The 16,546-nt window shown below is 45.5% G+C and overlaps 1 protein-coding gene across 1 annotated transcript; it reads left to right on the forward strand.

Moving 5' to 3' along the window:
- Positions 1-14,190: 14,190 nt before the first annotated feature.
- LOC122564106 (claudin-4-like) lies at positions 14,191-15,640 on the forward strand. Its single transcript, XM_043718671.2, has one exon. The coding sequence runs from the start codon at positions 14,266-14,268 to the stop codon at positions 14,896-14,898; it is 633 nt and encodes a 210-aa protein (XP_043574606.2). The 5' UTR covers positions 14,191-14,265; the 3' UTR covers positions 14,899-15,640.
- The last annotated feature ends 906 nt before the right edge of the window (positions 15,641-16,546 follow it).

Consider the following 16,546-nt stretch of genomic DNA (forward strand, 5'->3'; position numbering starts at 1 on the left):
TTATAGCAAAAGTTTACAGTGTGATGTAACTGAAATTATACATTAAAAAATAGCTTACTTTGTACATCCCAGTCCAACACCGGCATCTCCAAATCATTGCTTCATCTAAACATGGACTGCTTCAGTATCTGAGGAGTTGCGAATGGTGTTGAACATTGTGCAATCATCGGCAAACATGCCCCCCTTCTGACCTAATGATGGAGGGAAAGTCGTTGATGAAGCAGCTGAAGATGGTTGGGCCTATGAAGGACACTACACTGAGTAACTCCTGCAGGGATGTCCTGGAGTTGAGATAACTGACTTCCAACAACCACAAGCATCAGGTATGACTCCAAACTGGAGAATTTGCCCCATGATACCCATTGATTTCACTTTTCCTAGGGCTCTTTGATGCCACACTCGGTCAAATGCAGTCATGATGCCAAGGGCTATAACTCTCAACTCACCTCTGGAATTCAGCTCTTTTATCCGTGTTTCAATCAAGGCTGTAATGAGATCAGAAGCTGAGTGGCCCTGGTGAAACCCAAACTGGGTGTCACTGAGCAAGTTATTGCTGAACAGGTGCAGCTTGATAGCACTACTGACGATATCTTACATCACTTTCCTGATGATTGAGGGTAGACTGATAGGGCTGTAACTGGTTGGGTTCGATTTGTCCTACTTTTTATAAACATGACATACCTGGGCAATTTTCCATATTGTCAGTAGATGCCAGCATTGTAAATGTACTGGAATAGCTTAGCTAGGGGAGCAGTAAGCTCTAGAGAACAAACCTTCAGTGTTATTACTAGAATGTTGTCAGGGCCTGTAGCCTTTGCAGCATCTAGTGTGTCCAACCATTTCTTGACATCACATGGAATGAATCAAATTGGTTGAAGACTGGTATCTGTAATGCTAGGGACCTCTGGAGGAAGCTGATTGCTGTTAAAGCTTCAAGATTAGAGTGGTGCTGGAAAAGCACAATAGGTCAGGCAGCATCTAAGGAGCAGGAAAATCAAGTTTCAGGCAAAAGCCCTTCATCAGGATTCCTGATCAAGGACTTTTGCCTGAAATGTCAATTTTCCTGCTCCTTGGATGCTGCCTGACTTGCTGTGCTTTTTCAGCACCACTCTAATCCTGACTCTAATCTCCAGCATCTGCAGTGCCCACTTCCGCGTTGTTAAAGCTTCAGCCTAATCTTTTGCACTGATGTGCTGGGCTCTTCCATCATTGAGGATGGGATGTGGAGCCTCCTCCTCCAATGAGTTATTTAATCATCCACCACCATTCACTATTGGATGTGGTAAGACTGCAGAGCTTAGATTTCATTCTTTGTTTGTGGGAAAACTTAGCTTTGTCTATCTCTTGCTGCTTATGCTGTTTGTCATGCAAGTAGTCTTCTTTGGTGGCTTCACCAGGTTGATACTTTGTCTTCAGGTATGTTTGATGCCCTCCTGCATTGTCCATTTTACCAGGGTTGTTCTCCTGGCTTGATGGTAATGGTTGAGTGGGGAATAGGCCAAGCTATGAGGTTGTAGATTGTGCTGGAGTACAGTTCTGCTGCTGTTGATGGGCCACATCGCCTCATGGATGACTAGTCTTGAGTTGCTAGATCTGTTTGAAGTCTGTCCAATTTAGCACGGTGATAGTGCCACATAACACAATGGAGGTTATTCTCAATGTGAAGGTGGGACTGTGCAGTGGTCGCTTTTACTGATACTATCATGGACAAATATGTCTACAGTTGGCAAATTGCTAAGGATGAGGTCAAGTATGTTTTTCCCTCTATTGATTCCCTCACCAGCTGCTGTAGACCCAGTCTAGCAGATATGTCCATTTGGACTTGACCAGCTTGATCAGGAGTACTGCTGCCAAGCCACGCTTCCTGCAAGTGTTGTTCAACATGGAAGAGTACTGATTCATCAGCTGAGGGAGGCTGGTACATGGTAATCAGTAGGAGATTTCCTTGTCCAAGTTTAACCTGAAGCCATGAGACTTCATGGGGTCTGGAGTCAATGTTGAGGACTCCCAGGGCAATTTCCTCCTGACTGTATACTATTGTGCCACTGCCCGTGGGACAGGACATGTCCAGAGATGGTGATGGAGATGTCTGGGACATTGTCTGTAAGGTATGATTTTGTAAATATGACTATGTCAGGCTGCAAGTTGTTGCTTGACTAGTCGTGAGACAGCCCTTCCAATTTTGGCACTAGTCCTCACGTAGTGGTAAGGAGGACTTTGCAGGATCAACAGCGCTGTTTCTGTTGTTCTCTTTTCCGGTGCCTAGGTCGATACCTGATGGTCCACCCAGTTTTATTTTTCTGATCCCTAGTAGCGATTGGTACAACTGAATGGCTTGCGAGACCATTTCAGAGGGCAATTGACAGTCAACCACATTGCTGTGGGGCTGGAGTCAATGTAGGTCACACCAGGTGAGGATGGTAGATTTTCTTTCCTGAAGGACATTAATAAATCAGATAGGTTTTTTCAACAATTGACAATGATACCATCAGTGGCGGGATTTGAACCCGGGTCCCAAGAACTCGACCTGAGATTCTGGATTAATAGTTTAGAGATAATACCATCACCTTCCTGTGACCAGAAACTCAACTGGACTCACTCACTCTTGGGAAATAAGGCAGGGCACGTGACTGAGATGTCAGTGGGGGAGCACTTTGGGGCCAGCGACCATAATTCTATTAGATTTAAAATAGTGAGAGAAAAGGATAGACCAGATCTAAAAGTTGAAGTTCTAAATTGGAGAAAGGCCAATTTTGACGGTATTAGGCAAGAACCTTCGAAAGCTGATTGGGGGAAGACGTTCGCAGGTAAAGGGACAGCTGGAAAATGGGAAGCCTTCAGAAATGAGATAATGAGAATCCAGAGAAAATATATTCCTGTTAGGGTGAAAGGAAAGGCTGGTAGGTATAGAGAATGCAGGGTGACTAAAGAAATTGAGGGTTTGGTTAAGAAAAAGAAGGAAGCATATGTAAGGTATAGACAGGATAGATCAAGTGAATCCTTAGAAGAGTATAAAGAAAGTAGGAATATACTTAAGAGGAAAATCAGGAGGGCAAAAAGGGGACATGAGATAGCTTTGGCAAATAGAATTAAGGAGAATCCAAAGGGTTTTTACAAATAACATTAAGGACAAAAGGGCAATTAGGGAGAGAATAGGGCCCCTCAAGGATCAGCAAGTCGACTTTTGTGTGGAGCCGCAGAAAATGGGAGAGATACTAAATGAGTATTTTGCATCAATACTTACTGTGGAAAAGGATATAGAAGATATAGACTGTAGGGAAATAGATGGTGACATCATGCAAAATGTCATATTACAGAGGAGGAAGTGCTGGATGTCTTGAAATGGGTAAAAGTGGACAGAACGCCCTTGATGCTCACCTTCCACCCTACCAACCTTCGCATAAACTAAATCATCCGCTGACATTTTCGCCACCTCCAAAAAGACCCCACCACCAGGAATATATTTCCCTCCCCACCCCTTTTTGCCTTCCGCAAAGACCGTTCCCTCCGTGACTACCTGGTCAGGTCCACGCCTCCCTACAACCCACCCTCCCATCCTGGCACTTTCCCCTGCCACCGCAGGAACTGTAAAACCTGCGCCCACACCTCCTCCCTCACCTCTATCCAAGGCCCTAAAGGAGCCTTCCACATCCATCAAAGTTTTACTTGCACATCCACTAATATCATTTATTGTATCCGTTGCTCCCGATGCGGTCTCCTCTACATTGGGGAGACTGGGCGCCTCCTAGCAGAGCGCTTTAGGGAACATCTCCGGGACACCCGCACCAATCAACCACACCGCCCTGTGGCCCAACATTTCAACTCCCCCTCCCACCCTGCCGAGGACATGGAGGTCCTAGGCCTCCTTCACCGCCGCTCCCTCTCCACCAGACGCCTGGAGGAAGAACGCCTCATCTTCCGCCTCAGAACACTTCAACCCCAGTGCATCAATGTGGACTTCAACAGTTTCCTCATTTCCCCTTCCCCCACCTCACCCTAGTTCCAAACTTCCAGCTCAGCACTGTCCCCATGACTTGTCCGGACTTGTCCTACCTGCCTATCTCTTTTTCCACCTATCCACTCCACTCTCTCCTCCCTGACCTATCACCTTCATCCCCTCCCCCACTCACCCATTGTACTCTATGCTACTTTCTCCCCACCCCCACCCTCCTCCAGCTTATATCTCCACGCTTCAGGCTCACTGCCTTTATTCCTGATGAAGGGCTTTTGCCCAAAACGTCGATTTCGCTGCTCCTTGGATGCTGCCTGAACTGCTGTGCTCTTCCAGCACCACTAATCCAGAATCTGGTTTCCAGCATCTGCAGTCATTGATTTTACCTCAAAAGTGGATAAATTGCCAGGACGTGATCAGGTGTATTCTAGAACTCTGTGGGAAGCTAGAGAAGTGATTGCTGGGCCTCTTGCTGAGATATTTGTTTCAACGATAGTCACAGATGAGGTGCCAGAGACTGGAGGTTGGCTAACGTGGTGCCACTGTTTAAGAAAGGTGGTAAGGACAAGCCAGGGAACTATAGACCGGTGAGCCTGACCTCGGTGGTGGGCAAGTTGTTGGAGGGAATCCTGAGGGACAGGATGTACATACATTTGGAAAGGCAAGGACTGATTAGGGATAGTCAACATGACTTCGTGTGTAGGAAATCATGTCTCACAAACTTGATTGAGTTTTTTGAAGAAGTAACAAAGAGAATTGATGAGGGCAGAGCAGTAGATGTGATCTATATGGACTTCAGTAAGGCGTTCGACAAAGTTCCCCATGGGAGACTGATTAGCCAGGTTAGATCTCACGGAATACAAGGAGAACTCGTCATTTGGATACAGAACTGACTCAAAGGTAGAAGACAGAGGGTGGTGGTGGAGGGTGGAGACCTGTGACCTGTGCCACAAGGATCGATTCTGGGTCCTCTACTTTTTGTCATTTACATAAATGATTTGGATGCGAGCATAAGCGGTACAGTTAGGAAGTTTGCAGATGACACCAAAATTGGAGGTGTAGTGGACAGCGAAGAGGGTTACCTCAGATTACAACAGGATCTTGACCAGATGGGCCAATGGGCTGAGAAGTGGCAGATGGAGTTTAATTCAGATAAATGCGAGGTGCTGCATTTTGGGAAAACAAATCTTAGCAGGACTTATATACTTAATGGTAAGGTCCTAGGGAGTGTTGCTGAAGAAAATGACCTTGGAGTGCAGGTTCATAGCTCCTTGAAAGTGGAGTCGCAGGCAGTTAGGATAGCGAGGAAGGCATTTGATATGCTTTCTTTTATTGGTCAGAGTATCGAGTATAGGAGTTGTGAGGTCATGTTGCGACTGTACAGGACATTGATTAGGCCACTGTGGGAATATTGCGTGCAATTTTGGTCTCCTTCCTATCGGAAAGATGTTGTGAAACTTGAAAGGGTTCAGAAAAGCTTTATAAGGATGTTGCCAGGGTTAGAGGATTTGAGCTATTGGGAGAGGCTGAACAGGCTGGGACTGTTTTCCCTGCAGTGTCGGAGGCTGAGGGGTGATCTTATGGAGGTTTACAAAATTATGAGTGGCATAGATACGATAAATAGGCAAAGAATTTTCCCTGGGACGAGGTGTCCAGAACTAGAGGGCATAGGTTTAGGGTGAGAGGGGAAAGATATAAAAGAGACCTAAGGGGCAACTTTTTCACGCAGAGGGTGGTACGAGTATGGAATGAGCAGCCAGAGGAAGTGATGAAGGCTGGTATAATTCAAAGTTTAAGAAGCATTTGGATGGGTATATGAGTAGGAAGGGTTTGGAGGGATATGGGCAGGTGGGACTAGATTGGGTTGGGATATCTGGTCGGCATGGACGGGTTGGAACGAAGGGTCTGTTTCCATGCTGTACATCTCTATGACATAAACACAGTGGCTATTACAGCATGTCACAGGTTCGAAATATTGCGACAAGTAACTCACCTCCTGACTCCCCAAAGCCTGTGCACTATCTACAGGGCACAAGTCAGGAGTGTGATGGAATACTCCCCACTTGCCTGGATGACAGCAGAGAAAGTGAGGACTGCAGATGCTGGAGATCAGAGTTGAAAACGTGTTGCCCGAAAAGCGCAGCAGGTCAGGCAGCATCCAAGGAGCAGGAGAATCGACGTTTCGGGCATGAGCCTGAAGAAGGGCTCATGCCCGAAATGTCGATTCTCCTGCTCCTTGGATGCTGCCTGGATGACAGCAGCCCCACCAACACTCAAGAAGCTTAGGACATAGAACATGGAACAATACAATGCAGAACAGGCCCTTCACTCCTCGATGTTGCACTGACCTGTGAACTATTCTAAGCTCTTCCTTCTACACTATCCCATCATCATCATCCATGTGCTTATCCAAGGATTGTTTAAATCTCCTGAATGTGGCTGAGTTAACTACATTGGCAGGCAGGGCGTTCCACACCCTTACCACTCTCTGAGTAAAGAACCTGCCTCTGACATCTGTCTTAAATCTACCACCCTCAATTTGTAGTTATGCCCCCTCGTACAAGCTAACGTCATCATCTTAGGAAAAAGACTTTCACTGTCTACCCTATCTAATTCTCTCATCATCTTGTATGTCTCTGTCAAATCCCCTTTTAGCCTTCTTCTTTCCAATGAGAACAGACCCAAGTCTCTCAGCCATTCCTCATAAGACCTTACATCCAGACCAGGCAACATCCTGGTAAATCTCCTCTGCATCTTTTCAATGCTTCCACATCATTCCTGTAATGGGGCAACCAGAATTGTACACAATATTCCAAATGCAGCCGCACTAACGTTTTGTACAGTTGCAGCATGACATTGCAGCTCCGAAACTCAATCCCTCTATCAATGAAACCTAATACACCGTATGCCGTCTTAACAGCACTATCAACCTGGTGGCAACTTAAAGGGATCTATGTACATGGATTCCAAGATCTCTCTGCACATCCACACTACCAAGAATCTTTCCATTGACCCAGTACTCTGCCTTTCTGTTATTCTTCCCAAGGTGCATCACCTCACATTTAGCTGCACTGAACTCCATTTGCCACCTCTCAGCCCAATTCTGCAGTTTATCCAAGTCCCCTTGGAATCTGTAACATTCTTTCACACTGTCCACTACTCCACCGACTTTAGTGTCATCTGCAAACTTACTAACCCATCCACCGATGCCTGCGTCTGTCATTTATAAAAATGACAAACAGCAGTGGTCCCAAAACAGATCCTTGTGGCAGATAAGCTTGACAATATCCAGGACAAAGCAGCCACTTGATTGGCACCACATCCACTCCCTCCACCACTGATGCTCAGTCACAGCAGTGTGTAATATTTACAAGACACACTGCAGAAGTTCACCAAAGATTCTCAGACAGCACCTTTCAAATCCCAGACAGCACCTTTCAAACCCACGACCACTTCCATCTAGAAGGACAAGGGAGCACCACCAGCTTCAAGCTCCCCTCCAAGCCACTCACCATCATGACTTGGAAATATATCACCAATCCTTCACTGTCACTGGGTCAAAATCCTGGTATTCCCTCCCTAATGGCATTGTGGGTCAACTCACAGGAGGTGGACTGCAGCAGTTCAAGAAGGCAGCTCACTACTACCTTCCCAAGGGCAACTAGGGATGGCACTAAATGCTGACCAGCCAACGATGCTCGCATCCGACAAATGAATAAATTTTTAAAAATTCATTTAGGATCTACCCATCTCCTGTGACTCCACACATCGAAAACTTGTTGATTTTTAAGGGGCCCTGATTTCTCCCTAGTTCGTCTTTTGCTCTTAATAAACTTGTAGAATGTCTTTGGATTCCCTTTGTATTATCTACCAAAACTATCTCATGTCCCCTTTTTGCCCTCTTGATTTCCCTCTTCAGTACAGTCCTACACTGCCTATGCTCCTCAAGGGATTCACTATATCCCAGCTCTCTATTCTAGACATACACCTTCTTCTTTTCTTGACTAGACCCTCAATATCTCTCATTATCCAGTGTGCCTACTCTTACCAGACTTGCCCTTCACTCTACCAAGAACATGCTGGGCAAGAATTCTCATTATCTCGTTTTTGAAAACCTTCCACTTGTCAGATGTCCCTTTACCTGCGAACAGTCTCCTCCAATCTACTTATGAAAGTTCCTATCTTATATCTTCAAAATTGGCCTTGCCCCAATTTAGAACTTTAACCAGTGGATGAGACCTGTTCTTTTTCATTGCAATTTCAAGACTGATAGAATTATGGTCACTGATCCCAAAGCACCTCCCCATGATACCTCAGTCACTTGCCGCTGCCTTATTTCCCAAGAGGAGGTTGAGGGTTCTGTTTCTCTAGTAGGGCCCTCTGCTTACTGATTGCTATTTTTTCCTGAATACACTTAACGATTCCTTCCAACCAAAGCCATTAACACTGTGGCAGCTCTAGTCTATCTTCAGAAAGTTAAGATCCTCAATTATTACAACCCTATCATTTTTCCAGCTATCTGTGATTTCCCTAAATAGTTCCTCCTCAATTTCCCACTGATTATTGGTGGTTCCACAATACAATCCTAAGAAAGTGATCATCCCCTTCTTATTTTTCAGTTTCACCCATATCACCTCACTGGACAATCTCTAAGAAATATCTTTTCTAAGTACTGCCATGATGTTTTCCCTGATCAAAAATGCCACTCCCTCTTCTCTGTTTCTTCCCCTTCTACCTTTCCAACAGCATCTGTACCCAGAAACATTGAGCTGCCCATCCTGTGCCATGGTCCAATCCATGCCCTGAGTTCATAGAGGCATAGACCACAGCACAGAAACAGAACCTTCAGTCCATCTCATCCATGCCGACCAGATATCCTAAATTAATCTAGTCCCATTTCTAGCACTTGGCCCATATCCCTTTCAACCCTTCCGATTCATATATCCATCCAGATGCCTTTTAAATGTTGTAATTGTACCAGCCTCCACCACTTCACGTCCATACCACACGAGGATGGCTTTCAGGCCTTCAGCTCCTTCCTCTCCAACAGACCCATCCAGTCCCCCTCCACCAATATCCTCCTCCCCCTCGCCAAACAAGTCCTCACCCTCAATAACTTTTTCTTCAACTCTTTCCATTTCCTTCAAATCCAGGGAGTGGCCGTGGGCACTCAGATGGGCCCCAGCTACACCTGCCTCTTTGTCGGCCATGTCGAACAGTCCCTCCTTAGTACCTGCACAGGCACTATGCCCCAACTCTTCCGCTGTTACATCGATGACTGCATTGGTGCAGCGTCCTGCACCCAGGCTGAACTGGACCAGTTCATCGACCTTACCCACAGCTTCCACCCGCCTTTAAATTCACAGTCTATCTCGGACACCTCCCCCCGCTTTCTTGACCTCTTCATTTCCATCTCTGGCGACAGTCTACAGACAGAAGTTTACTATAAACCCACAGACTCCCATAACTACCTGGACTACACCTCCTTCCACCCAATATCCTGCAAGAACTCCAACTCATTTTCCCAATTCTTCCACCTCAGTCGCATCTGCTTGGATGAGGAGACATTCCATTCACGAGCATTCCAGATGTTCACCTATTTTGAACAAAGTGCTTTTCCCCCCTCTGTCATCTGGACAGCCCTCCACCATACCTCCTCCATTCCCTGCTCCATTGCTCTAAACCACCTCCCCTCCAAACGCAATAAAGACAGGGTTCCCCTGTCCTCACAAACCATCCCACCAGTCTCCGCGTCCAATGTATCATCCTTAAATACTTGCGCCAAGGCCAACTAGATCGCACCACCAAGAACATCCTCCCCACCTCACCTGTCTCTGCCTTCCACAAGGACCGTTCCCTTAGCCAATCCCTGGTTCATGCCTCTCTCCTCACCAACCTAAACCCCCACCCCCCCCCCCACTGACCAAACCCGCTGGTACCTTCCCCTGCAACCATAAAAGATACAAACCCTGCCGGCACACCACCCCCCCCCTCACCACCATCCAGAGTCCCAAACAGTGGGGCAGAGGGTCACCTGCCTCTCCTCTGACCTAGTTTACTGTATCCTGCGCTCCCGATGTGGTTTTCTTTACACTGGGGAGATCAAATGTAAACTCAGGGCACATTTCGTCGAGTATCTCAGCCAGGTCTGCCCATTTTAATTCCCTCTCCCATTTCTTTCTGACATGACCATCCTTGGCCCCCTCCATTGCAACAGCAAATCAGACCGCAAATTGGAGGAACAACACCTCATCTTCCGCCTGGGCTGCCTACAGCCTGGAGGACTCAACATTGAGTTCTCCAATTTCAAATAACCTCCTTTCCCATCCCCAAACTCCCTTTCCAATCCATCCTCCTCCATTCCATTCCTCTGACTGACCCTTCCTTCCAGATTCATTCCTCCCATCGACTAATCAGGTTGTATTCTCTATCTGTGTTCACCTATCCCGACCTCACCACTCCACCTCTCTTCCCACCAAAAACCCTCCCCCATCCCCCCTCATTCTGAAGCACCCCGTACACCCACCCCCAATCCTGAATAAGGGTTACACGTCTTGATGCTGCCTGGCTTGCTGTGTGCATCCAGCCTCCTGCTTGTCCACATTGGATTCCAGCATCTGCAGTTTTTTAATCTCCTCCACTTTCTCTGGCAGCTCATTCCATACATGCACCATCCTCTGTGTGAAAAAGTTGCCCCACAGGTCTCTTTTAAAACCTTTCCCTTCTCACCCTAAACCTATGCCCTCTAGTTTTGGACTCTCCCACCCCAGGGAAAAGACCTTGTCTATTTACTCTATCCATGCCTCTCATGACCTTATAAACTTCTATCAGGTCATCCCTCAGCCTTTGATGCACAGGGAAAACAGCCCCAGCCTGTTCTGCCTCTCCCTGTAGCTCAAACCCTCCAATCCTGGCAACATCCTTTTAACTCTTTTCTGAACCCTTTCAAGTTTCACAACATCCTTCCGATAGGAGTGAGACCAGAATTGCACAAATTATTCCAAAAGCGGCCTAACCATTTGTCTTTCCTGTTAGGCCTCTTGTATTGCAATAAATACAGTTTAATTCACCAGTCTACCCTTATTCCTGCCATGCTCTTGCCTGCCTTGTCTATTTAACTTGCTGTCTTTAATTTTTGTCAATTTAACTTGCCCTCCTTAACTTCTGTACTAGCCTCAACCTTCTCTTTTGTCTCAATACTGTTTAGGATTCAAAGCCCTGCTAGATAGTTTAAAATCTTCCGAGTAGCTCTAACAAATCCCTCCGCCTAGATAATGGTCCCACTCCATTTCAGGTGTAACACTTCCCTCTTGTACAGGTTACCTCGGCCCCAGAAGAGTTCCCTATTATCCAAAAATCTGCATTCCTGCCCCCTGCACCAACTCCTCAGCCAGATATTCATCTGCCCTATCCCCCTATTCCTACTATCATTACCACATGGCACAGACCCTTGAAGTCCTGTTTTTTAAACTCCTGCCTAACTCCCCATATTCACTTTGCAGGACCTCATCCCTTTTTCTACCTTTGTCATTGATACCAATGTGTACAACAACCTCTGGCTGTTCCCGCACCCCTTTAAGAAATTGCTGCAACTGCTCTGAGATGTCCTTGACCTGGCATCAGGGAGGAAACACACCATCCTAGAGTCTGGCACAGAAATGTTTGTCTTGGTCCCTGATTAGAGAATCTCCTATTATAATTGCTTGCTTGGACTTTGCCAGGCTCGATTTAAGAGCAAAGCCGTGGTGCCACACATCTGGCTGCTGATGATTTATTTTCCCCTGAGAGGCTGTCTCACCAAAAGTATCCAAAGTGATATACTTGTCTGAGATGGGTCAGCCACACTCTCTGCCTACGTCTCATGGCAGTCACTTGCCTACCTGACTGTACTTGTGCTGTGACCACCTCCCTGAAGCTACTATCTATTATTCTCTCTGAATCCTGTATGCTTCTCAGCGTTAATTGACCCTTGGGGCATGCTTCTGAAGAAAGAGATCTCAGGGTGCAAGAGCATATTTGCTTTGTAGGTAGATAGGATGGGGAAGAAGGCTTGCATTCATTGCTCAGTGCACTGAATATAGGAATTGGAATATCATGCTTTAGCTGTACAAGTAATTAGATTAGATTACTTACAGTGTGGAAACAGGCCCTTTGGCCCGACAAGTCACACCGAAACGCCGAAGCACAACCCACCCAGACCCATTCCCCTACATTTACCCCTTACCTAACACTACGGGCAATTTAGCATGGCCAATTCACCTAACATTTTTGGATTGTGGGAGGAAACTGGAGCACCCGGAGGAAACCCATGCAGACATGGAGAGAATGTGCAAACTCCACACAGAGAGTCGCCAGAGGCGGGAATTGAACCCGGGTCTCTGGCGCTGTGAGGCAGCAGTGCTAACCACTGTGCCACCGTGCCGCCCATGTGAGGTCACTTTTAGAATACTGTGTTCATTCTGGTCTCCTAGCTATAGGAAAGATGCTGTTAAACTGGAAAGGGTTCAGAAAATATTTACGAGGATGTTGCTGCCATTGCAAGGCTTGAGCTATAGGGAGAGGCTGAATAGGCCGGAGCTTTTTCCCTGGAGGATGAGAAGTGACTTTATAGAGGTCAACAAAATCATGAGCAGCATGGATAGGATGAATAGCCATTGTCTTTTTCCCAAGATAGGGGAGTCCAAAACCAGTAGGTATAGGTTTAAGGTGAGAAGGGAAGATGTAAAAGGGACTTAAGGGATAATGATCTCACAGAGAGGGTGATGCCTGTATGGAACAAGCTGCCAGAAGAAGTGGTGGAGGTGGGTACAATTACATTTAAAAGGCATCTAGATGGGTATATGAATAGGAATTGTTTAGATGGATATGGGCCAAATGCTGGCACATGGAACTAGGATATCAGGTTGGCACAGACGAGTTGGACCAAAGGGTCTGTTTCCATGCTGTACAACTCTTATGACTCTATGAACTGCTGCTCCAACCAATCCTGGTCTGAGAGGAGCTGCAGCCAGATACACCTCCTGCAGACATAGTCACCAGGGACACTTGACTGCTCCCTGATCTCCCACATCTGACAGGAGGAGATACCCCTTCACTAACTGCCATCTCCGCCCCTTTAACAACTAGACTTTTTTTTAACTGAACCCTTTAAAGTTTAAAAACGTTCTAGCCACTCAAAGACAAACGATATCTGTCCATACCTTGCTCAACCCACCTTGACTTGCTCACCAATCCACTGCTACCATTGGTGCCACTTACTTTCTGAACTGTTACATCTGGTCTACTCCTATCCTCAGTGGACCTGTTGTAATACTAAGGGAAACAAACACAACAGTCCTCCCTGTTCCACTTCCCTAAACTCCTACACTTACTCAACCTCCAGTGTTTCACTGTTTGCATCTAGCAGCCATAGTAAGCTAATAAGATAGAGGTAGGTCACATCTGCAAGTAGATGAATATGTTGCATTTCCTCTATGTACGGTGGTAATAGGAGGCAGTCAAGAGGAAGATCCTGGGAGTACACCCGAGGTAATGCTGCAGCAGTGGGACAAAAAGCCATTGCAGATGATTTTCTGGTTAAGACTGAATGTTAAAGAGCAGATGCAGGGCTGGGCACAGCCACTGACTGGAACAACAGAGAAGATAAAGAGGTGCTGCCACTACAATGACCTGGAGGACAGGCACGCATCAGTATGATGCAGCACCAGAGATATTTTTTGTGTAAATTAATCAAAGATGTTGATGTCAATTACATGCTTATTGATGGGACTGGAGGATAGTGATCCTTTGTTTTTTTTCCATTTGTTTCTTCTCTTCCCTTCCAATTCGTTAGCATTCCATCAGAATCAGATAAGAAAATATCAACGGTCACCGTTCAGTCGGCACCTCCCATCAGAAGAATCAGAGAATGAAATGATGGCAGAGGATTTGTTTTAGATTAACTCGATGAAACTTTACGATGCAGCGAGAAATTAAAGCTGCAGTAGGTAATGCAATTCACTAAAACGGCGTTGTTTTATTCATGAGGCGAATTGCCAACACAGATGCCAATGCTTTATTTACCAGCCCCATTCAGGTGCCTCTTCATTTAGCAAAAGAATCTGAAACTAGATGACAGTAACTTCGGAATCTGGTCCAACGGGTATTCCCTGTTCTCAGCAATGGTAAACTGAGAACAGGAACAAATGCCCGCCCACCACTCAGGGGCTATAATTGCCACTGCTTTTCAGATCACCCTCAGCTCGCTCCGGATCGGGAAATCAGAGCCAGTTTGTTTTGGTAGCTCGCCGATTACTGCCACCCAAGTTCCAAGAATGGCATCAATGGGACTCCAGATTCTGGGCATAGCCCTGTGTGTGTTCGGGTGGCTGGGAGCTCTGCTCACCTGCGTCCTTCCCATGTGGAGAGTGACCGCTTTCATTGGGAACAACATCGTGGTGGCGCAGATCATTTGGGAAGGGCTTTGGATGAACTGTATTGTTCAGAGCACCGGGCAGATGCAGTGTAAGGTGTACGACTCGCTGCTGGCCCTCTCGCAAGACCTGCAGGCTTCCAGAGCTCTGACCGTTATCTCCCTGGTGGTGGGTATCATCGGTATTCTGGTCTCCATTGCTGGAGGAAAATGCACCAACTGTATAGAAAATGAGGCAACAAAGGCCAAGGTGACGATTATAGCCGGAATTATCTTCATCCTCTCTGGAGTGCTCACCCTGATCCCAGTGTCCTGGTCTGCAAACACCATCATCAAGGATTTCTACAACCCACTGGTGACGGACGCCCAGAGGAGGGAACTTGGAGCCTCCTTGTACATCGGTTGGGGAACCTCGGGTCTGCTGATCCTCGGAGGGGCTCTGCTCTGCTGCACCTGTCCTCCCAAGGATGAGAATTCGTATTCAGCAAAATACTCTGCACCTAGATCTACAGCTCCGAGCAAGAACTACGTGTAACTTGGAAATGGATAGGTCCGAATCAATTTCCAGAGATAAGATCAGACCAATGTTGTACACTGTCTATATTGTTTGGCATTCGGCGAATTAAATCAATGTACTGTAAAACTAATTTGCTATATCAATATCCTAACAACAACTCGAGTAATTAACATTGAACCGTACCTGCCTGTTCTTAGAGTGATCGATGTAAGGAAGGATTTGAAGTGAGTGCACTTACACCCATCACAAACTCATAAATAGAGATTGGAAATGTGGCCAGAGTTTGAATGTGGAGATGTTTAAAAAAAGGATTTTTGTTGAGAGATGTTGATGTTAATATTTTGCATAATATCGATGTTCAGCAGCAGTGGACCTAATGTATAGCAATGCAATCGCGTTTCCAGTGAGAGCAAAACTTTCCTTTCTAACTCTAATAGTGACCTGGCACTCGGAATATCCGGGGAGAATTGGAAAGAGGCAGCCGCCGCCATTTCACATCCAGCGTGGAAGTGATAGCTGTGAAATGGGTCTCGACCCACTCAGAATAGTTCAGTGTATTAAACAACGTGATTTTAATACCAGATCCCATTTGTATTCTATGGTGGAACTTGTATCTCGACTTTTCATTGTATATTGTTCTCTTAATGTTCCTTCCATTCATGTATTTTTTGAAGATTATCTTTTTCAAACAGTCTTGTCTGCGTACTTATTTGGACTGTATATCATGAAGGCCAAAATAAAAAGTACATCTCTTTCACAACGTCTTGTAGTTTTATCTGTGGGTTTAAAAAGAATGTCAGGTGGGAGAGAAGAGGGGTAGGCCTAAGAAGGCAACAACAGAAAAAACAAAAATAAACTCCTGTAGCACGCATCATAACTAAGAAGAGCAGGTAAATTATGGCAGACATGGACTGAATCCTTGGTTGAATACATTTGCAGCAGTAACTGGTTCATAGCATAAAACAGATGGGAAGGCACTGGAGAAATAAGAAAAATGTTTACTCATTATCAAAACTGAGAAATTGAATTTCAGTCAGGACAACTTGTACTTATGTAGAACCTTTCACATAATCAAGTACCTTATAGGCACATAATGAAACAGAATTTGACAAGAGGTTTACATAAATCATGTTTGTGGATTTGATGCCCAATCGTAATATGAATGGGGAACACAAAGAACTATTACACCGAGAAATACAGGATAACTTCTAACTTATTCTGTAATTAGACTGTGATTTAAAGATGGAAGTAAGATTCTTAACACAATGTTCTCAGCTTTAATGGTTATTTTCTAAGAATTGTTTAAATAATTTTGGAACATAAGTTTAAGAAAACAAAAGCTTTGAGATTTCTGCTTTATTGTAGCTAATCATTAAAACTAGATTATATTCAGTTAGTTGACCAAATAATAAGTTCTGTGAAATAATGGGTGCTTTGTGGGGTTGGGAACAGGGCATCACAGTCAGTTGAGCTCTATCCATGCAATAAACCATAATACCAGAGTATTTGTTCCAATTGAGGTGGTGGAATTTAAACTATGAATGTTCGCACTAGTGGTATTTGTGCATTTTATTTTTCAACTGTTTACAATAGTTGCACTTTATCCGTGCGTAAAACTTAAGCCACAAGGAGGAATTTTCCCTGTTGAAGTTAAAGTATGGCGGTG

This window comes from Chiloscyllium plagiosum, unplaced genomic scaffold, assembly GCF_037043375.1.
Source record: "Chiloscyllium plagiosum isolate Xiang-an unplaced genomic scaffold, Cpla_swu_hap1 HiC_scaffold_31, whole genome shotgun sequence".
NCBI lineage: Eukaryota > Metazoa > Chordata > Chondrichthyes > Orectolobiformes > Hemiscylliidae > Chiloscyllium > Chiloscyllium plagiosum.